Genomic DNA, 23,994 nt, shown 5'->3' on the forward strand with positions numbered 1-23,994 from the left:
CCCAACCACGCTGTCAGGAATCTGGATGTGATTTTTGACTCAGATTTAAAATTTAATAAATAAATTGACTCCGTGGTTAGAGCAAGCTTTTTCAACTCAGACAGTTAGCTAAGGTCAGACCTTTACTAAACCGCAGAGATTTTGAGAAAACCATCCATGCTTTTGTCAGTTCACGTCTGGACTATTGTAATGCTCTATACACTGGACTTAGTCAAGCCTCTCTTTACCGTCTGCAACTGGTGCAGAATGCGGCTGCTCGCCTCCTCAGCAGCACTCGCAAATACGACCATATCACACCAGTTCTTTACTCCTTCCATTGGCTCCCGGTTCAGTTCCGAATACAATTTAAACTCTTGTTGTTCACCATTAGTTCAATCAATGACCTCGCACCGACATACCTCAGTGGCATTTTGACCCCTCACCAGCCCAGCAGAGCCTTGCGCTCTTCAGACCAACACCTGCTGATGGTTCCAAGGTCGAGGTATAGACAGTGGGGCGATCGTGCCTTTGCCGTCGTAGGTCCTAGACTCTGGAACTCTCTTCCTCTGGAGTTACGCTCCATCTCATCCCTGCCCCTGTTCAAAGCCAGGCTGAAAACGCATTTGTTTCAATTGGCCTTTGACACATAGAGCTGTGACTCCCTGGAAATCGACAACTGTAATATATTTTAGATGTATATGTTTTATCTTATGGTTGTTTTTAACTGTGTGCAGCACTTTGATCAACTTTGGTTGTTGTAAAGCGCTTTAGAAATAAAACTTGATTGATTGATTGACATTTTGGACATGTGGTATGTTCCTCTGCACATGATCCAGTGTTCAGGGCCCCGGTGGCTACAGGAGACCAAGGGGATGCCCATTTTTCACCTGGCCGTGGCAGATAGATGGTCACTCTCGAGAGGTGGGGTTTGACCAGTTGTCTGCCAGGGTGGGTGCTATCCAGGACCCAAGGCAGTTCCATGATGTGTTGGATGCATCAACACGTGGCAGCACTGCATGCTCCCAGAACTGAACTGAGGTCGGGCAGCCTGACTTCTTCCTTATATGGAATGAGGAAGAAGTAGCTTGTTGATACACAGAGAAGCCTTTGTCCTGACTTCTGGGAAGAAGTCGTTCATTTTCTGCCTACTTTATTTGAGAAATGGGGATCTCAGTACAGACAAATTGTTTCATCCTTTTTAAAGTACTGTTATTAGTTTATAAAATTGTTCATGGACTTGCATCTCCCTATCTGGCTGACCTGGTAAGCCCCTATGTACCAGCTCGGTCCCTGCGTTCTCAGGGTGCAGGACATCTGTGTGTTCCCAGGGTGAATAAAAAGTCTGACGGTCACAGAGCTTTCTCCTACCATGCCCCAGCTCTGTGGAACGATCTCCTGGCACACATTCAGCAGTCTGATACTGTGGAGACTTTTAAGTCACATTTAAAGACTCATTTGTTTTCCCTGTTTTATCATTAGTGTTATGATGTGTTTTTATTCTTGTATTCTTTTATGGTTGTCTTTCTTTTATGGTCGTCTTTTTATTGTGTTTTAAATTTTTAATTGTTTTTTTATGTTGTGTGAAGCGCCTTCAGACGATTTCATCATGAATTGGCGCTATATAAATTAATACATTTGATTTGATTTAAAAATTTGATCCTCCCAAATCTTATGCCCACTCACCACCACCTGGAATGAACACAGACTGCACACACTCTGCTTTTCTGGGATTTTGATTTACAGAAGTTATTTACAGATTGCACAGAATGTCGTGTATGTGACTGTTTCAACTTGTTGGCAAAAGACTACATGTTTGTGCCAGTCTTGTTTTCTACATTCTCTGTACTCTGTATTGATAAATAGCCAAAGCAGATGGCCACCCCGACTAAATATGTTCTGCTGGATGTTTCTTCCTGTTGAAAGTGAGTTTTTTGTTGTTGTTGCCAATGTCAGCAATGGGCTTGTACTTGGGGTTGGTAAGATCTAGACTCTAGACACTACTCTTTGTGTAAAATCCTTCAAGATTATTTTTGTCGGAATTTGGTGTTTGAAATTAAATTAAAACAAATTTATACTTGTGCATAATTATTTTATTCTGAAACCACAAAGCTCATAAAGACACTGTGTTTCAAGGCAACCTAATCTTACTTTCATCATCCAGTAACTGTTTATAATGACTGCCTTTTCATTTCACACAGACCAAATGTTTATTCTCCTTCCTGACTTGAGCTCACAGATTAATCTGCATTTGTCTCCACAAACAGAGTCTCGGACAAGAGCGTCCATCGCTGTGCCCTCCTTTGATTATGCCAGTACATTCAAAAGACCTCATTCCACCATCTCCAACAGCAGCACCTCCTCCTCCAGCAGCCAGTCCTCCTCCTCGCTTTTGGGCTCACTTAATCTCCACACTCTCTCCTGTTCCACGCTGTCTCCCCCACACACGTACTCCTCCACCGGTGTTCCCTCATTTGGCCAGTGGCCCTACGACTGCATAGAGGAAGACGAGCTGGAGCAGGATACAGGAAGCCAGCCCTCTATGAGTGAGTGAATTTCTTCCCACTGTGGAAGCGATTGGTGTAATATTCATAGTTTTATATTAATAAAAGCAAAAGTATATCACGAATGCGTCAAACTCTAATTGCCTCCACCAAGGAGGCAGTCTTTGTCATGGTATGCACAGATGTGACCCCAGTGCGGAGAACAGACCATACGATTAGAGTTCAGAGTTCTTTATTTTTATCAGACTCATGAAAACAGTCCAGGAACAGACACAGGTGTCTCTGAGGTGACATGCTTTCAAAGGGTAACCCAGTACACAGGCAGAAATCAGGAACACGGGAGATCAGTCCAACAGGCAACAGTCTTTCGAGTGAAGTAGTAGAGTGCTTGTCCAAAAACTCGCAAAGTTCTGTAACAAAGAGTTACTGAACAATCCAAAGCCAAAGACTAGAGAGGGAGAGAGGATGTGAACCTAGAAGCCAGAGAATAATTAAACACAGGAACAATAAATATGCCAGAGACGAGATAACGGGACGAATAACAACAGAAACAAAATAACACGGAGATCAAACCCAAACACCAAACATGACCTATGGCAGTGTTTTTAGTGCTGTTTGTCTGTCTGTTAGCATGATTATGCAAAAACTACTGAAGCTTTTATTTTTTTTTAACTTGGTGGAACTGTTTGGAGCTGATCCGATTAAGGAGTGGATCCAGGATTTTTATATATATATTTTTACATTATAAGATATGATGTTTTAGTGGCTTTTCACCAAGTTCTCATAAATGAATAGATGGATCATCATGAAAAAAATGAGGTATTCACTTTATGAGATATTTCAAGATTATATTTAATTTGGTGCAGATCCCTGTAACATTCTAGATTTTATTGATCAAAATCATCTGAATTTTAAGAGGGCACATTTGTTTTGGGTGACTACGCAAGATAGACTGGGCTACTTTTTCACATATCCTGTGATCATACAATGCATCCAGAAAGTATTCACAGCGCTTCACTTTTTCCACATTTTGTTATGTTATAGCCTTGTTTCAAAATGGATGAGATTCATTTTTTTCCTGAAAATTCTACACATAATACCCAATAATGACAATGTGCAAAAAGGTTTTTTTGAGGTTTTTGCAAATTTATGAAAAAAAAAAAAACCTAAGAACTCACATGTACATAAGTATTCACAGCCATTACAATGAAGTTCAAAATTGAGCTGAGGTGCATTCTGTTTCCACTGATCATCCTTGAGATGTTTCTACAGCTTAATTAGAGTCCACCTGGGGTAAATTCAGTTGATTGGACATGATTTGGAAAGGCACACACCTGTCTACATATAAAGGTCCCACAGTTGACAGTGCATGTCAGAGCACAAACCAAACAGGAAGTGGCACAATTCTGGGGAAGGGTACAGAAACATTTCTTCTGCTTTGAAGGTCCCAGTGAGTACGGTGACCACAATCATCTGTAAATGGAAAAAGTTCAGATCCACCAGGACTCTTCATAGAGTTGGCTGCCCATCTAAACTGAGCGATTGGGGAAGAAGGGCCTTAGTCAGGGAGGTGACCAAGAACCCGATGGTCACTCTGTCAGAGCTCCAGCATTCTTCTGTGGAGAAAGGAGAACCTTCCAGAAGGACAAACATCTCTGCAGCAATCCACCAATCAGGCCTGTATGGTAAAGTGGCCAGACAGAAGCCACTCCTTAGTAAAAGGCATATGGTAGCCCACCTGGAGTTTGCCAAAAGGCACCTGAAAGACTCTCAGACCATGAGAAACAAAATTCTCTGGTCTGATGAGACAAAGATTGAACTCTTTGGCGTGAATGCCAGGTGTCATGTTTGGAGGAAACCAGGCACCATCCCTACAGTGAAGCATGGTGGTGGCAGCATCATGCTGTGGGGATGTTTTTTCAGCAGCAGGAACTGGGAGAGTAGTCAGGATTGAGGGAAAGATGAATGCAGCAATGTACAGAGAGACATCCTGGATGAAAACCTGCTCCAGAGAGCTCTTGACCTCAGACTGGGGCGACGGTTCATCTTTCAGCAGGACAACAACCTGAAGCACACACAGCCAAGATATCGAAGGAGTGGCTTCAGGACAATTCTGTGAATGTCCTTGAGTGGCTCAGCCAGAGCCCAGACCTGAATCCGATTGAACATCTCGGGCGAGAAAAATGGGCAAAACTGTCCAAAGATAGGAGCACAAAGCTTGTGCCATCATATTCAAGTAGACTTGAGGCTATAATTGCTGCCAATGGTGCATCAACAAAGTATTGAGCAAAGGGTGTGAATAGTTATGTACATGTGATTTCTTAGTTTTTTATTTTTAATAAATTTGCAAAAATTAAAAAAAACTTTTTAAATTTTGAGGGATAAAATGAATTTGCTCCATCTTGGAAAAAGGCTGTAACATAAAATGTGGAAAAGTGAAGCTCTGTGAATATTTTCCAGATGCACTATACAAACATATTTATTTATGATGGAGTGACCACAGTGCTCGATTTCAAACCATCCCACGTCAGAGTGTTTTCCTTCACCTGGTGAAAACTTTAAGCTTTACGGGCACATTTGTTGGAATATTTACTGTGGCAGGAAAGCAATGAAGCCCACTTCCCTTCCATAGTATTAGAGTGAGAGACTCTTTGTTTCTGTTTTGTGACAGTTACTGAGAGTTCGGAGACATCTTCGCAGTGTACCTCCAGTGAGAGTGTGACGGGGCTCAGTACCCTCACTATACCCGATCGTTCTAGCACCATCTTGGACTCCTTCAACAACAATGAGCCCTCCTCCTTCTTGTGCAGCTCCACACCTCCTTCATCTTTGGTGTCTCCTTCAATATTCCAGAAAGATGAAGACCTCCAACCCCAGGGTGCCAAATTCATCACAGCAGTGAGTGTTTTTTTTTAATTGAATCATTATTGACATTTACAACCCCATTTGCTTGTAGGTGCATCAATCAGCAAAACCAGCGCTGCTAATAGTTGGTATTTCTCTGACACTGAAGTCAATCAATCAATCAATTTTTTTTTTATATAGCGCCAAATCACAACAAACAGTTGCCCCAAGGCATAAAAATATAAAGACAGAAAGTAAGTGTGCTTGGTATTTTTGTATCGGTGAAGAGCAGGTTTGGATGGAGTCATAAATGTGTCCATAGACAAAGACTTCTTTTCCTGGTGCAAAGTCACAGTGATTCTCTCCCCAAACTGCAAAGTAAATATTTCACGGAAACACAAAATACACATCACATCCATCCTCTATACTCACTCCTATTAAGGGTCACAGGGGGCTGGAGCCTATCCCAGCAGTCATAGGGTGTGAGGCGGCGTACACCCTGGACAGAATGCCAGATTGTCGCAGGCCCACATATAGGCACACAAACAATTCACACCCGCACGCACACCTACGGTCAATATAAGGTTTCTGATTCACGTGACACGCATGTCTTTGGATGTGGGAGGAAGCCGGAGTAGCTGGAGAGAACCCACGCGAACACAGGAAGAACATGCAAACTCAACACAGAAAGGCCCCGTGTGGGAAGCGAACCCATGACCTTCTTGCTGTGAGGCAACAGTGCTAACCCCTATGGCACCATGCTGCCAATACACATCACAATGATGAAAAATTCTAAATAACGATTTTAGTTAAATACTCCTTTCTAAATTAATTTAAAATGCCATCAATTAATGAACATTTAATTGATCAGACTGTACTGTTCTATAAATATTTTTATTAATTTCACCAGTGATTTTATATACAGTAAAACTCGCCTAAACCGTCATCGTATAAACCGGATACTCGCACTCACCGGACAAAAGCAAAAGTCTCAATGCTCACGTCAACATCATTGCAAAGTCAGAGCTGGATAAGCATAACTCAGGTTTTAAGATGTTAAGGTACCACTCCGCAGCAGACTTATAAATAACAGATTTTGTCTGTTTTATACATATAACGGATTTTTATTATTAGAGACAAAATTCGCTGGTCCGACAAAGTGTTTTACGTACGAACAAACCTTTCATGAGCATCTATAATGAAATCGAGCATATTTCATTATCACCATTGTGGGGGAGCTAATTATAATTAGGATTAAAAATCCTGCAGACTCTAGGGCATGGAGATAATTGATCAGCTGATATTTAACCAACCCTAAACTAGTCATCATCCTGACTGGCAGCTTCAGTTTATCTCATCACTTTTTTGCTGTTTTGTTTTTGCCAGCGCAAGACCTCTCATATAGCAGTAGGCCTCTCTACAGTGGTTTGACTGAGGGGGTTTTAGCTCAGTAAGTAATCAGTGTCTCCAGAGTGTGTTATCCTCTGTACAGCATCATTAACTAGCTGTGGCCTGAGTACTAATCTGTGCGAAAATGTGCATTAGTGCCTGTGTTATGCTGCATGGCAGTGTCCTTACGGGCTTTAAAGGGTTCTGTTGTCATGTTCTTTCTCATTTCCTTAATTTTTCCATCTGGGTGTTCTCCTCTAGATTTCCTCTGTGCGTCCTTTAAATATGAGACATGAAACTGTGTGGGGTGAAAGAGCATGTTTTCCACAGTTGTATGCATGAATGTAGACATGCATGCTGTGTTACACTTTTTGTAATAAATATGAAGCATCGTGTATACATTACTGTGCAAAGATTCTCAGTACATGTAATGTGGCAAAAATCTTTTTAAAAAATAATGAAAAGGTGTTTATATATATATATATATATATATATATATATATATATATATATATATATATATATATATATATATATATATATAGACTTGGCCCCACAAATCTTAGAAACATGGTGTCTAACCAGATCCTTACTCTGGATGGCATTACCCTGACCTCTAGTAATACTGTGAGAAATCTTGGAGTCATTTTTGATCAGGATATGTCATTCAAAGCGCATATTAAACAAATATGTAGGACTGCTTTTTTGCATTTACGCAATATCTCTAAAATCAGAAAGGTCTTGTCTCAGAGTGATGCTGAAAAACTAATTCATGCATTTATTTCCTCTAGGCTGGACTATTGTAATTCATTATTATCAGGTTGTCCTAAAAGTTCCCTAAAAAGCCTTCAGTTAATTCAAAATGCTGCAGCTAGAGTACTGACGGGGACTAGAAGGAGAGAGCATATCTCACCTATATTGGCCTCTCTTCATTGGCTTCCTGTTAATTCTAGAATAGAATTTAAAATTCTTCTTCTTACTTATAAGGTTTTGAATAATCAGGTCCCATCTTATCTTAGGGACCTCGTAGTACCATATCACCCCAATAGAGCGCTTCGCTCTCAGACTGCAGGCTTACTTGTAGTTCCTAGGGTTTGTAAGAGTAGAATGGGAGGCAGAGCCTTCAGCTTTCACGCTCCTCTCCTGTGGAACCAGCTCCCAATTCAGATCAGGGAGACAGACACCCTCTCTACTTTTAAGATTAGGCTTAAAACTTTCCTTTTTGCTAAAGCTTATAGTTAGGGCTGGATCAGGTGACCCTGAACCATCCCTTAGTTATGCTGCTATAGACGTAGACTGCTGGGGGGTTCCCATGATGCACTGTTTCTTTCTCTTTTTGCTCTGTATGCACCACTCTGCATTTAATCATTAGTGATCGATCTCTGCTCCCCTCCACAGCATGTCTTTTTCCTGGTTCTCTCCCTCAGCCCCAACCAGTCCCAGCAGAAGACTGCCCCTCCCTGAGCCTGGTTCTGCTGGAGGTTTCTTCCTGTTAAAAGGGAGTTTTTCCTTCCCACTGTAGCCAAGTGCTTCCTCACAGGGGGTCGTTTTGACCGTTGGGGTTTTACATAATTATTGTATGGCCTTGCCTTACAATATAAAGCACCTTGGGGCAACTGTTTATTGTGATTTGGCGCTATATAAAAAAATTGATTGAGATATATATATATATATATATATATATATATATATATATATATATATATATATATATATATAGTAGTGTTCAGAATAATAGTAGTGCTATATGACTAAAAAGATTATTCCAGGTTTTGAGTATATTTTTTATTGTTACATGGGAAACAAGATATCAGTAGATTCAGTAGATTCTCACAAATCCAACAAGACCAAGCATTCATGATATGCACACTCTTAAGGCTATGAAATTGGGCTATTAGTAAAAAAAAAAGTAGAAAAGGGGGTGTTCACAATAATAGTAGTGTGGCATTCAGTCAGTGAGTTTGTCAATTTTGTGGAACAAACAGGTGTGAATCAGGTGTCCCCTATGTAAGGATGAAGCCAGCACCTGTTGAATATGCTTTTCTCTTTGAAAGCCTGTGGAAAATGGGATGTTCAACACATTGTTCAGAAGAACAGCGTAGTTTGATTAAAAAGTTGCTTGGAGAGGGGAAAACTTATACGCAGGTGCAAAAAATTATAGGCTGTTCATCTACAATGATCTCCAATGCTTTAAAATGGACAAGACAAAAAAAAAAAAACAGACGCGTGGAAGAAAACGGAAAACAACCATCAAAATGGATAGAAGAATAACCAGAATGGCAAAGGCTCACCCATTGATCAGCTCCAAGACGATCAAAGACAGTCTGGAATTACCTGTAAGTGCTGTGACAGTTAGAAGATGCCTGTGTGAAGCTAATTTATTTGCAAAAATCCCCCGCAAAGTCCCTCTGTTAAATAAAAGACGCGCAGAAGAGGTTACAATTTGCCAAAGAACACATCAACTGGCCTAAAGAGAAATGGAGGAATATTTTGTGGACTGATGAGAGTAAAATTGTTCTTGTTGGGCCCAAGGGCCGCAGACAGTTTGTGAGACGACCCCCAAACTCTGAATTCAAGCCACAGTTCACAGTGAAGACAGTGAAGCATGGTGGTGCACGCATCATGATATGGGCATGTTTCTCCTACTATGGTGTTGGGCCTATATCTCGCATACCAGGTATCAGGGATCAGTTTGGATATGTCAAAATACTTGAAGAGGTCATGTTACCTTATGCTGAAGAGGACATGCCCTTGAAATGGGTGTTTCAACAAGACAATGAGCCCAAGCACACTAGTAAATGAGCAAAATCTTGGTTCCAAACCAACAAAATTAGTGCCTCGCAGATGTGAAGAAATCATGAAAAACTGTGGTTATACAACTAAATACTAGTTTAGTGATTCACAGGATTGCTAAAAAAGCAGTTTGAACATAATAGTTTTGAGTTTGTAGCGTCAACAGCAGATGCTACTATTATTGTGAACACCCCCTTTTCTACTTTTTTTTTACTAATAGCCCAATTTCATAGCCTTAAGAGTGTGCATATCATGAATGCTTGGTCTTGTTGGATTTGTGAGAATCTACTGAATCTACTGGTACCTTGAATCTACTTGTTACCTTGTTTCCTTGTTTCATGTAACAATAAGAAATATACTCAAAACCTTGATTAATGTTTTTAGTCACATAGCACTACTATTATAGTGAACACTACTGTGTGTGTATATATATATATATATATATATATATATATATATATATATATATATACACACACACACACACACACATAAAAATATAAAGACAGAAAGTATCTGTGTTTTGTGTTTCGTACACTAAGCAAGTGTTTGTTCTACATGTTACATTTGTATTTAGCTCTACATACTTATGCATAGAGCACTACTACGATAACTCACTCAATCACTCACTGATATTCAACCACTTCCGGAATCAGGTTGTGGGGGCAACAGCTCCAGCAGGAGACCCCAAACAACTCTTTCCCGGGCCACATTGACTGCCTCTGATTGCGGGATACTGAGGCATTCCCAGGCCAGTGTGGAGAAATAATCTCCCCACCTAGTCCTGGTTCTTCCCCAGGGTCTCCTCTCAGCTGGATCTCTCTAGGGAGGCACCCAGGAAGGCATCCTTACCAGATTCCCGAACTACCTCAGCTGTCTCCTTTCAACACAAAGGAGCAGCAGCTCTACTCCAAGCTCCCCACAAATGACTGAGCTTCTCATCTTATCTCTAAGGGAGACACCAGCCACCCTCCTAAGGAAGCCCATTTCAGCCACTTGTACCCAGAGTCTACTTCTTTCAGTCACAACTCAACCCGGTGAGAGTAGGAACAAACACTGACCAGTAGATCGAGAGCTTCGCCTTTTGGGTCAACTTCCCTTTTGTCACAACAGTACGATAGAGCGAATGCAATACCGTCCCTGCTGTGCCAATTCTCCAGCCAATCTCGCACTCCATTGTCCCCTCACTTGTGATCAAGACCCTGAGGTACTTGAACTCTTTCACTTGAAGCAAGACCTCATTCCCTACCTGGAGTAGGCAATCCATCCTGCTGAGAATTATGGCCTCAGATTTAGAGGTGCTGATCCTCATCCCAGCCGCTTCACACTCGACTGTGAACCGATCCAGTGAGTGTTGGAGGTCACAGGCCGATGAAGCCCACAGAACCACATCATCTGCAAAAAGCAGGGATAAGACCCTGAGCCCACCAAACTGAAGACCCTCCTCCCCCCAACTACGCCTCAATATCCTGTCCATGAATGTCACAAACAGGATTGGTGACAAGGCGCAACCCTGGCGGAGGCCAACCCCACCGGAAACAAGTCTGACTTACTGCCAAGCACCTGAACACAGCTCTCGCTTTGTGAGTACAGAGATCGGATGGCCCTGAGAATGGACCCCGTCACTCCATACTCCCACAGTATCTCCTGGGGTACCCGATCATATACCTTCTCCAAGTCCACAAAACACATGTAGACTGGATAGGCATACTCCAAGGCACCCTCCAAGATTGTGAGAGTGAAGAACTGGTCGTTGGTCCACAACCAGGATGGAACCCGCATTTTTCCTCTTCAATCCGAGGTTCGACTATCAGCCGAACCCTCCTTTCCAGCACCCTGGAGTAGACTTTACCAAGGAGCCTGCCTAGTGTATAATTGGCACACACTCTCTTTTCCCCCTTTTTAAATATGGGGACAACCACCCCAGTATGCCAGTCCCTTGGCACTGTCCCAGACCTCAATGTAATATTGAAGAGATGTCTCATTCAAGACAGTCCCTCCACACCCAAAGCCTTCAGCATTTCTGAACAGATCTCATCAACCCCCAGGGCTTTGCCACTGCAGAGTTGTATGACTACCTCAGTGACTTCCACCAGGGAAATTGATGATGATCCCCCATCAGCTTCCAGCTCTGCCCCTACTATAGAGGGCGATCCATTCTGATGCAGGAGTTCCTCAAAGTGTTCCTTCCAGCATCTGATTACCTCCTCAGTTGAGGTCAACAGAGTCTCATCCTTATTGTAGACAACTTGGATGGTTCCCCGTTTTCCCCTCCTGAGGGGCCTCATGGTCCCCCAGAAGCACCTTGGTACCAACTGAACGTCCTTCTCCACGGTTACTCTCAACTCCTCCCACACCTGCTGCTTTGCCTCCCTCACAGCAGAAGTTGCCGCCCTTCGGGTCTGTCGGTAATTTACAACTGCCCCAGGAGTCCACCGAGAAAACATATCCCGGAAAGACTCCCTCTTTAGGCAGACAGTTTCCCTGACCACCGATGTCCACCACATTGTTCGTGGGTTGCCACCCCTTGAGACACCTAAGATCTTTAGTCCACAGCTCCCTGCTGCAGCTTTAGCAATGGAAACTTTGAACATTGCCCATTCTGGTTCAATGGCTCCAACCTCCACGGGAATGCCAGAAAAGCTCCGCTGGAGGTGTGAGTTGAAGATCTGTCGGACAGTGATCTCCTCCAGATCTTCCCAGTTCACCCACACTTACCTTACCAGGTGTGTCCAAAGTCCTCCCCACCCTCTGATCCAACTCACCACCAGATGGTGATCAGTTGACAGCTCTGCCCCTCTCTTCACTCGAGTGCCAGAACATGCGGCCTCAAATCAGATGATACTGTCACAAAATCGATCATCGACCTTCGGCCTAGGGTGTTCTGGTACCATGTACACTTATGAGCATCCTTATGTTCGAACATAGAGTTCGTTATGGACAGTCTGTGACTAGCACGGAAGTCCAATAACAAACGACCGCTCAGGTTTAGATCAGGAAGGCCGTTCCTCCCAATCACGCCTATCCAGGTGCCTCTGTCATTTCCCATGTGCGTGTTGAAGTCCCCCAGCAGAGCAATGGAGTCCCCCACTGGAGCCCTATACAGGACTCCATTCAGGGACTCCAAGAAGGCTGAATGCTGCAAACATATATGTTATGTATGAACCTAGAGATGTCCTACTAATACTTACCACCAGAGGGCAGACTGCCATTAGGGCATATAGGAACCCTGAATGTAACCATATCTACCAGTCAGGACAATAAAGGAAGTGAATGAACCAGTAGGAAGTGGTCCTCCGTGCTCTGTGTGTCGAGTAATAATGTTTACTTAGTTACACTATAAGGGAGCAACATAATATAAATTGGCGATGAGTCGTGTGTTTCGGAATACTTTTCATCAACTGGCTGTGAAAGTTAGTCAGCTTGGTGCAAGTTTTGGACCAAAATGAACACCCGCGTTTTTGGATAGCTAATGTGCTAATCAACTATGAGCCAGCCGTCATTGAATGACCCGAGGACAGCTAGTGCTACGTCAACGGATTCAAGGGCATCGAGTGCTTCAAGTTCATCTACAGTGCAAGTAATCCCAGGAACACGTATGATGACTGGAATATATGGACATATGGACGTTTTCGATGAGTCTGGGGAGCAATGGGCAACATATATTGAATGTTTTGAGCATTATGTGGTGGCTAATGACATTCACGAGGCTAAGAAAGTTTCAGTACTGTTCAGTGTGATGGGACCTAAAACGTATGGACTGCTTCGTAGCTTAGTAGCTCCCGTGGCACCTGGTACAAAGACTTACAAACAAGTAGTGACTGTGCTTAAAGATCACTTCACACCGAAACCGCTTGTTATAGCCGAAAGGTTCAGGTTCCACAAGCGAAATCAGGTGGAAGGAGAAACGGTAGCACAGTATGTAGCAGTATTCAAGAAGCTATCGGAACACTGCGAGTCCGGGGCCTACCTAGAGGATGCTCTGAGAGACAGATTTGTATGCGGATTGAAATGCGAAGCTGTGCAGAAATGCCTTCTGACTGAGGAGAATCTCGCGTTCAAGAAAGCAGTTGAACATGCAGCAGAGACAGCAGCAGAGACAGCAGCATGCGATGTACAGCAGTTAAGCAATTCCCTGAAAGTGAATGCAGTGTTTTCGCAAGCTGGAAAATGCCGCCGCTGTGGGAAAGCAAATCATAGTGATGATGACTGCTGGTACAAAGACCGCGAATGTCACCAGTGCGGGAGGAAAGGCCAGATAAAACGAATGTGCAGGAGTAAATCAAAAAGCAGTCATGAAAGAGAGCATAAACACAAAGAGGGAAAGCCTGAACAGAAAAGCCATGCACACAAACACAGCGTGAAAGATAGGAAGAAAAAAATCCGTTACGTCGAGGCGAGTGAAAGTGAAGCGACGAAATCAGACAGTGACAATGATTTGGGACTATATGCAGTGTCAGAAAAAGGGAAATATTCACACATATCAGTAATGCCAAAAGTCAATGGAAAGAAAATGGAGATGGAATTGGATACAGGGGCGGCAGTGTCATTGATTCCTTGGGAATTGTACAAACGAAAGCTGCACAAATTCCCTCTGCAACCCACTGATATCATGCTCAAGACATACACAGGAGAGGCTTTGGCACCAGGAGTCATTAAAGTGCAAGTGGAATTGAACAAGCAACGTGCTGTCTTGCCACTGTACGTGGTGAAGGTGGATGCTCCACCATTGTTTGGCAGGGAGTGGCTGAGAGCCATTAAAATTAATTGGAGAGACTTAAAGACTGTACATGCAATTGAGCACAGACAGACAGACAGCTTAGAGACTGTGTTAAAGAGACACTCTGCTGTTTTCTCCAATAAGTTAGGCACCATGAAGGGAGTGAAAGCCAGACTCACTCTCAGATCAAACAGTGCCCCCAAATTCTGCCCACCACGCAACGTGCCATATGCTCTCCGACCGCGAGTGGAGGCCGAGCTGAAATGCCTGACTGAGCTTGGCGTCATCTCACCTGTGGCGCATAGTGACTGGGCTACGCCCGTGGTGCCCGTCAACAAAAAGGACGGCACCGTGACACTCTGTGGGGATTTCAAAGTTACCCTCAACCCAGCTCTGTGCATCGACAAGTACCCAATCCCCCGTATTGAGGACTTGTTCGCTTCTCTCACTGGAGGTCAGTGCTTCAGTAAGCTGGATCTGTCCAATGCGTATCTACAGATGGATGTAGAAGAGAGCTCCAAGAAGCTGCTGACCATCTCAACATAGCAAGGACTTTTCTGCTTCAACCGCTTACCGTTTGGGGTAGCGTCATCGCCCACCTTGTTCCAGAAGGCAATGGACCAGGTGCTCCTCGGACTGCCACACACTCACTGCTACCTGGACGACATACTTGTCAGTGGTCCTGACGAGCAGACACATCTGAAACCCCTGGATGCAGTACTCAGCAGGCTAGAGGAATACGGCCTGCACCTCAAGCAAGAGAAATGTCTTTTCTTCCAGGAGTCCGTGGAATACCTGGGTCACATCATCGATGCTGCTGGGCTTCACAAGTCACCGGAGAAGGTACGCGCCATCATGGAAGCACCAGCACCAGGCGATGTAAGTCAGCTTCGATCTTTCCTAGGAATGCTTAACTATTATGGACGCTTCATCCCTGACCTGGCCACTGTGCTAAAGCCGTTGAACGAACTGCTGAACAAAGAAAAGAAATGGCAGTGGACGTCAGCCTGTGCATCAGCATTCCAGAAAGCTAAGACACTCCTGGTATCACAAGAGGTGCTCACACACTACAACCCTGAACTGCCTCTCCGCCTCGCTTGCGACGCTTCACCCTATGGGGTCAGAGCTGTCCTCTCTCATGTCATGCCGGATGGCGATGAAAAACCCATCGCCTATGCATCCACAACTCTCAGCAAAGCAGAACAAAATTATGCTCAGATTGAGAGGGAGGCGTTAGCGATAGTCTTTGGAGTATGCAAGTTCCACCAGTACCTGTATGGCAATACCTTCACTCTATTCACTGACCATCACCCGCTTACAACCATCCTCAGTCCAGTGAAAAGCACACCATCCATGGCTGCAGCTCGCATGCAACGCTGGGCGCTCCTGCTCTCCACTCACAATTAGCTGCAGCTCGCATGCAACGCTGGGCGCTCCTGCTCTCCACTCACAATTACACCATCGAGTACAGGAAAGGGGCCCTACATGCCAACGCTGATGGACCGTCGAGGTTACCACTTCCTCATGCCCCCAGTGAGAAACAAGGTGCAGTGGAGGTGTTCTACACATCACAGTTGGACACATTGCCAGTCAGCAACGCCGAGATCAAGCGTCACACCATGTCTGACTCCACCCTGTCCCGTGTCATGGAAATGGTCACAACTGGCCGTTTTCCAGCTGCAAAGGACGCAGGTGACGAGCTGTCTCCCTATCTCCAGCGCCGCCATGATCTCACTGTGCAGCACGGATGCCTCATGTGGGGTTTGAGAGTGATTTTGCCCCCCAAACTACACCCCCGGGTGCTGAAACAGCTACACTGCTTAGCTCGCAGCTACGTGTGGTGGCCAGACATTGACTCCCAGATCGAGCACCAAGCAAGGTCATGCCATTCATGTCAGCATGTGCAGAAAGACCCTGGCCTAGCACTCTTACACCCGTGGATGTGGCCATCCAGTCCCTGGGAACAGATACATGTGGACTTTGCTGGTCCATTTGAAGGGCACATGTACTTGGTCGTGGTGGACGCACACTCCAAATGGCCCGAGGTACACATCATGGATAGCACCACATCCAGCAAGACCATCCAAGTGCTTAGGGGATTTTTTTAGTCGCTATGGCATTCCACACAGTCTTGTGAGAGACAACGGCCCTCATTTCTGCTCTGAGGAATTCAGCACATTTCTGAAAGCCAATGGAGTCAAACACATTTGCTCAGCACCGTACCACCCTGCCTCCAAGGGCTTGCCAGAGCGATTTGTGCAAACCTTCAAGTACGCTCTGAGATCTTCCAGAGGAACTGCACCAGTGCAACAGCGTCTGGATACGTTCCCCCTGACATACCACAACACCCCTCATGCAACAACCAAGGAAAGCCCTGCAATGCTGTTCATCAGACGCAAGTTGTGTTCTCGATTGGATTTCTTGAAACCAAGTGTGGCTGGAGCAGTGCACCAGTCACAAGAGGCTCAACAGCAACGACGCCAGCTACACTCTAAACAGAGACAGTTTGAAGTTGGTGAGCCAGTGCTCGTCCGCGATTATAGGAGGGGGGAGGATAAGTGGACGCAAGCTGTGGTAATCGAAAAGACCGGACCAGTGTCCTACAAGGTAAATGTGGGAACACAAGGGGTCTGGAAGCATCATGTGGACCAGATGCTGACTCAGCTCGAGTCAGACCCACCAGAGACTGCAGTGAGTCTCCCTGTGAGTTCAACAGGGACTGTATGACGATATCCTGTGAGGATCACACGTCCGCCAGTCCGTTTCAGGGATCAGTGAACGTGTAAAAAAAAAAAAAAAAAAAAGTTGAAGAATGTTTAAGAATGTTTGCCTTTGCAGAATGTTGTTCAATGGTTGAGTTTTGAAACTTTGAAGTGCTTATAAGCCGTAACATAACTCTCCTATTTTCTGTTAATGTTATTGAGAAGTAAAGAAAGAAATAATCTCAGGTAGTTTAAATAGAGTTTATGTATTTTATATAGTCTCATGTAGTTTAAAGGGGATATGTCTTAAGTTGTTTCAGAAGTAATGTTTTTGTTATTGACAATTCTTAGTGGGGAGGAGATATGTTATGTATGAACCTAGAGATGTCCTACTAATACTTACCACCAGAGGGCAGACTGCCATTAGGGCATATAGGAACCCTGAATGTAACCATAGCTACCAGTCAGGACAATAAAGGAAGTGAATGAACCAGCAGGAAGTGGTCCTCCATGCTCTGTGTGTCGAGTAATAATGTTTACTTAGTTACACTATAAGGGAGCAACATAATAATATATATATATGGATTAAACAACGAGAAGCTGTGAATTATATGGTTTGAATGCACGATGCGGAGTCTAAAACACCACTCTGCTTCGCGTCGTGGTGTTACTCCGCGAACTGCATTCAAACCGTGTAATGCACGGCTTCTCGTTGTTTAATCCGCTTATATCATGGTCCCACACAGTGAGCTAACACAAATATTTATTTAAGTTAACAGAACTTGATAAAAATGCGTATGTATTTGGGACTATTTTATGCCAGTCTCAAGACATTTTGCCTCCGATGCGCTTACCGAGTCTGCGGGCTCGCGCCGCAGCGGGCCACTCACACCGCCCCCCTCTCTGCTGTGTGGAGCTGCGACCAACTGGCAACAGGTCCAGAAACTACACTCGCTGTTTTGATGCAGAGCGCTCGGCCGCCCGCAAGGATAGAACCGTTCTGTTCTTCTTTCCCGTCTTCAATCTTGTCCATTTCGTCCGATGTTAAATCTTTACGCTATTGCTTTTGCTGTTCTTCTCGTTTGCTCTCCTCCTCTTTCCATTCCTCAAACGTTTTATTTTGGTCAAAAATATTAAAAAATATTATTCAATGGCACCAATAATAATAATTACATGAAAGCGCTTGAATTGATGCATTCATGAGAATGAAATATGGACAGATGATGTGTCTGTAATGGCAGAGCTGGCTTGTCGTATAGACAACAGCAAGGGCCTGCAATGACCTGTAGGAGGCGCCCCAAATAAAGTCAGAATTTTTTTAACTTCCACAACACTGTTTTGATAAATTTATGGCCCTTTTAATTATAAATGTTAAAAATAACCTTACAAGTCCATAGTTTTTAAAAAGATGAAAATCAGAATTTTCACAATTCATGTGTTGCAGTCGCCACAACACTCAGCTATTCCTGTTAACCAAACAAGAAGGGAAAATCAGTCTGTGACATGCAAGTCACACTCGTGCACTAACACACTTTTCGGTACCCGAACACAGTGATTGGTGGTTAATGAGAAAGTCATGCTTAGGTCACAAAATTGGTCAGGTCCGACTCTCTGTAATTGTTTAAGCAAAGATTTTTTTTTTTTTAAAGGTACTTATTATACATTTATGGTATATTCAATAAAAAAGTGACAAAACGTTTTTTGATCAGTACTGTGCTATTTTCATTTTGGGGTTGTAATTGCATTTGCTCAACAAAACTTCTGTGTGCCACATGACACCGTCAACAACAAGCACAACACCAGAAAACAAGTTTAGAAATCACTGGTTCCACTATAACAACTTAACAAACGTGGAATCCTGTGGTTCATGTGTACTTAATGAAAATAAAGTCCCTGATCGCTTATTCTGTTTGCCCTCACTCTCTCTGCCACCTCACACCAATACGCAGAGTTTAAAAACAAACTACCAGAAATTAAATATATCTACTATATGTAGGATTTGTTAAAGCTTCCATGAGGGACCATCACTGCCACATTATTCTGAGGAAGAGACAAAATTATACTCATCTCATCTATACATGACAGTGATGCTCAGTTTGGTTAAAAAATTATTAAAATACAGAATGTTTTTTTATATAATTATACACTCAACAAAAATATAAACGCAACACTTTTGGCTTTGCTCCCATTTTGTATGAGATGAACTCAAAGATCTAAAACTTTTTCCACATACACAATATCACCATTTCCCTCAAATATTGTTCACAAACCAGTCTAAATCTGTGATAGTGAGCACTTCTCCTTTGCTGAGATAATCCATCCCACCTCACAGGTGTGTTATATCAAGATGCTGATTAGACACCATGATTAGTGCACAGGTGTGCCTTAGACTGCCCACAATAAAAGGCCACTCTGAAAGGTGCAGTTTTATCACACAGCACAATGCCACAGATGTCGCAAGATTTGAGGGAGCGTGCAATTGGCATGCTGACAGCAGGAATGTCAACCAGAGCTGTTGCTCGTGTATTGAATATTCATTTCTCTACCATAAGCCGTCTCCAAAGGCGTTTCAGAGAATTTGGCAGTACATCCAACCAGTCTCACAACCGCAGACCACGTGTAACCTCACCAGCCCAGGACCTCCACATCCAGCATGTTCACCTCCAAGATCGTCAGAGACCAGCCACTCGGACAGCTGCTGAAACAGTCGGTTTGCATAACCAAAGAATTTCTGCACAAACTGTCAGAAACCGTCTCAGGGAAGCTCATCTGCATGCTCGTCGTCCTCATTGGGGTCTCGACCTGACTCCAGTTCGTCGTCGTAACCGACTTGAGTGGGCAAATGCTCACATTCGCTGGCATTTGGCACGTTGGAGAGGTGTTCTCTTCACGGATGAATCCCGGTTCACATTGTCCAGGGCAGATGGCAGACAGTGTGTGTGGTGTCGTGTGGGTGAGCGGTTTTCTGATGTCAATGTTGTGGATCGAGTGGCCCATGGTGGCGGTGGGGTTATGGTATGGGCAGGCATCTGTTATGGATGAAGAACACAGGTGCATTTTATTGATGGCATTTTGAATGCACAGAGATACCGTGACGAGATCCTGAGGCCCATTGTTGTGCCATACATCCAAGAACATCACCTCATGTTGCTGCAGGATAATGCACGGCCCCATGTTGCAAGGATCTGTACACAATTCTTGGAAGCTGAAAATGTCCCAGTTCTTGCATGGCCGGCATACTCACCGGCCATGCAAGAACTGCGTGTCGTCAGAGGAGAGCTGCAAAAAGTTTGTACCTGAGTTTTCTGAGGTGGTGTTTGTAGTTGCCATCTGCCACGCCAGTGTTTGCCAACCCGGACAGTGGGAATACCACCTCAACCGGCAACTTAGTCCCGCGATTGGACGGCAACAACGTCCGAGGCCCGCCCAACGTGGTGAATTCACTGAGGCCGCGCGCTGCGTCATTAAAGCCGCACGTCACGAGTGTCGCTTCCCCGAGTCCTCGTGCAGCCACCGCGGATCCATCAGCGCGGAAACACCGAGGCCGCGCAGCACCAGCGCAGTGCAGATCCATCCCGGTGACAAACAACGCAGGCTGTTAACATCAGCGATCGTCAAGCTGCTCATAAGCCGACCATGGGGCCTAAGAAGGTTCTGACGGCGGAGGAAGGTGACGATATTAAAAAATCTCTGGACTTTCTATCAGAGGAGATTTCTGTTGTGAAGCAGCAACAGAAATCAATCATGGATCTGGTGGAGGAGGTGAAGGCATTACGGCTCCAGAACGCTGAGAAAGACCGGCGTCTGGTGCAGCTGGAAAATAGAGTGGCTGAATTGGAGCAGTACACCAGAATTAACGACGTCATCATCACAGGTCTTCATATCAAACCACGGTCCTACGCACGGGCGGTAACAGATGAGAGCGGAGGGGAGCCCAGTGAACAGGAGGTCAGCTCTGTGGAAAAACAGGTTGCTGATTTCCTCCTATCTAAAGGTATAGAAATGGATTAAACAACATTGAAGCGTGCCACCCTCTGCCCCGGAGAAATGACGGTGATAAACGAACCGTCATCATGAGATTCATCAACAGAAAACACAAAACAGCACTGTTAAAACAAGGAAGAAAACTGAAAGGGACAAACGTATTCATCAATGAACATCTCACCAAACGGAATGCCGACATCACCAGGAAAGCACGCTTCTTAAAGAAACGGGGAAAAATCCAGCACACATGGACTTCAAACTGTAAAATATTCATCAAACTGAACGGATCACCAGAACAAGCAAAAGTCATGGCAATAAGGAACATCGAGGAGCAGGACAAATATGAACAATAGGTATGAGGACTCAAACACATCACAGCACCATGATGCAGACTGGAGCAACCCACTCATCCACATCATCTACACCCGGAGACAAGAGAGACATAATGACTAAGGATAATGATCCGTTTATTTCTGCCCAGGAGCTCTGTCTAGATACATTTAGTTATAATAACTCTGCTAACCACCCCTTCGAATCTGAAAATGATCCTGATACCTTTTTCAGTGAGAATATTGTGAGACAGTGCAAATATTTTACAGAAGAACAATTCAAAAATTATAAAATCAATGATGAAGATTTTTCAATTATACATTTCAACAGCAGAAGTCTTTCTCTTAATCTGTCCACTATTAATGATTGTTTGAAAACATAAAAAAAAAAACGTTTTTCAGTTATTGCAATTTCAGAAACATGGTTAAATGAGGATAATAAAGATCTGGTATATCTTGATGGTTATGAATTGTTCCTGGTTAATAGGCAGACGAGAAGGGGCGGAGGCGTTGCATTGTTTGTAAGGTCAGATTATAACTGTAAACTCATTAACAACATGTCATTTACAGTGGACAACATCATGGAATGTGTTACCATAGAAATTACATCTATAAACTCCAAAAACATAGTTGTTAGTTGCATTTACAGAGCTCCTGGGACAAATATTGACACCTTTGAAGACATTATCTTAGGAATGTACAACAAAATCAACAGAAATAAGCATTTATTTGTCTGTGGAGATTTCAATATAGATTTTTTTAAACCCTCACAATCATCCACAAATTACCTCATTTATAAACACCTTGTACTGTTTAGGACTGTTTCCAACCATCATTCATCCTAGCAGAATAACTATGGATACAACAACTCTCATTGACAATATTTTAACTAACGTTATATCCGGTAATCTTAGTGGGGGACTACTGGTCAGTGATATCAGTGACCACTTGCCAGTTTTCTCAGTCTTTGCATTGGAGGGTTGTTGTATGTATCGAAGCAATATCAAATTCATGAGTAGAAAAGTAACACCTGAAACAATTGATAATTTAAGGGAGGATTTATCAAGTCAGAATTGGTCAGATGTTTTTGTTGATGATGTTGACAGGTCATATGATGCTTTCATTTCCATTTTTTCCAGTTTGTATAATAAACACTGTCCATTTGTTGACAAAATATATAGAAATCAATATAGCAACAAACCATGGATAACTAAGGGACTTCAGAGGGCATGTAAAAAGAAAAACGTACTATATAAACAATTCATAAAACTACGAACTAAGGAAGCTGAAAGTAAGTATAAAACATATAAGAATAAGTTAATCAATATCATGAGACTCAGTAAAAAAACATATTATAATGAGTTACTTGTCAAAAATAGAAATAACATCAAAAACACATGGAACATATTAAATGAAATAGTAAAAAAGAATAGAGTAACTAGAGATTATCCTTCATTTTTTCAGAGTAACAACTACATCATGATTGATAACGACGAGTCTATTGCTGAACACTTTAATTAATACTTCATTAATGTGGGTAAAAATCTTGCCAGTAAAATTGACTCATCAACTAATAACTTCTGGGTAAATAATTCAACGTTTAACAAATCTGTTTCAATGTTCATTGGTGGTACTCATGAAAGGGAAATACTTGATCTGGTTCATGGTTCAAAAAGTAAGAAATCGACTGATTTTAATAATTTGGATATGGATTTATTAAAAAAAGTTATTGATTGTATAGTAAAACCGTTCAATTATATTTGCAATATGTCACTAAGTACTGGTAAATTTCCTTCTCAAATGAAAATAGCCAAAGTAATTCCTCTGTTTAAAACTGGTGACAAACACACATTTTCTAATTATAGACCTATATCACTCCTGCCACAATTTTCCAAAATTTTGGAAAAAATATTTGCTAAAAGATTAAATGATTATTTACTGAAGCATAACATCATTTGTGAAGAACAATATGGATTCAGAAGGTCTCGAACTACATCACATGCTTTGATGGACTTTGTGGAAAGTATAGCAACTGCAATTGACAATAAACAATACACAATAGGTGTTTTTTTTTATTTACAGAAAGCATTTGACACAATTAACCATGGAATACTATTAAGTAAACTGCAGAAATATGGAATCAGAGGTCTGGCATATGAATGGATAGCTAGTTATTTACAAGGCAGATTTCAGTATGTTCAATTCAATAATACAAATTCTGAACTCAGGGATGTCACATGTGGGGTGCCGCAGGGCTCAGTGCTGGGTCCTTTGTTGTTTATAATCTATATAAATGATATAAGTTGGGTGTTGAGTTCACTGAGCTGTGTCCTTTTTGCGGATGATACAACTGTGTTCTGTAGCGGTGAAAATCTTGAACAGCTTCTGGACATAGTGGAGAAAGAACTGGAAAAATTTAAGGTTTGGTTTGATGCTAATAAGTTGTCACTCAACCTTGGGAAAACTAAATGTATTATATTTGGAAATAAACAGGCACCCAAATGTAAAAATTTAACTATAAACAATAAGGAAATTGAGTTAGTAACAGAGAATACATTTTTAGGTGTTATAATTGATAATAAACTTAGCTGGAAACCACATATAAATTATGTGAAATCAAAATTGTCAAAAACTATAGCCATTTTGTATAAAGCCAAAGACCTACTGCCGCAAGAAGGGTTACTTACTTTATATCATTCTCTGATGGTACCATATATGACATATTGTGTTGAGTCATGGGGAAACACTTACAA

At 42.9% G+C, this 23,994-nt stretch overlaps 1 protein-coding gene across 3 annotated transcripts in view; it reads left to right on the forward strand.

The window, feature by feature from the left end:
- The window catches only part of zgc:158766 (uncharacterized protein LOC100009641 homolog), a 97,612-nt gene that overhangs the window by 71,641 nt on the left and 1,977 nt on the right, over nucleotides 1–23,994 (forward strand). For 2 of the 3 annotated variants that reach the window (XM_034174966.1, XM_034174968.1), the window contains 3 exons: nucleotides 2,244–2,522; nucleotides 5,152–5,378; nucleotides 6,711–6,774. In XM_034174966.1, the coding sequence (XP_034030857.1) occupies nucleotides 2,244–2,522; nucleotides 5,152–5,378; nucleotides 6,711–6,755 (551 nt within the window). In that variant the 3' untranslated portion in view covers nucleotides 6,756–6,774. The remainder of the gene's footprint in view (nucleotides 1–2,243; nucleotides 2,523–5,151; nucleotides 5,379–6,710; nucleotides 6,775–23,994) is intronic. The other variant, XM_034174967.1, reaches the window with a different exon arrangement.

The sequence above is a fragment of the Thalassophryne amazonica genome, chromosome 7 (assembly GCF_902500255.1).
Source record: "Thalassophryne amazonica chromosome 7, fThaAma1.1, whole genome shotgun sequence".
Taxonomy (NCBI): domain Eukaryota; kingdom Metazoa; phylum Chordata; class Actinopteri; order Batrachoidiformes; family Batrachoididae; genus Thalassophryne; species Thalassophryne amazonica.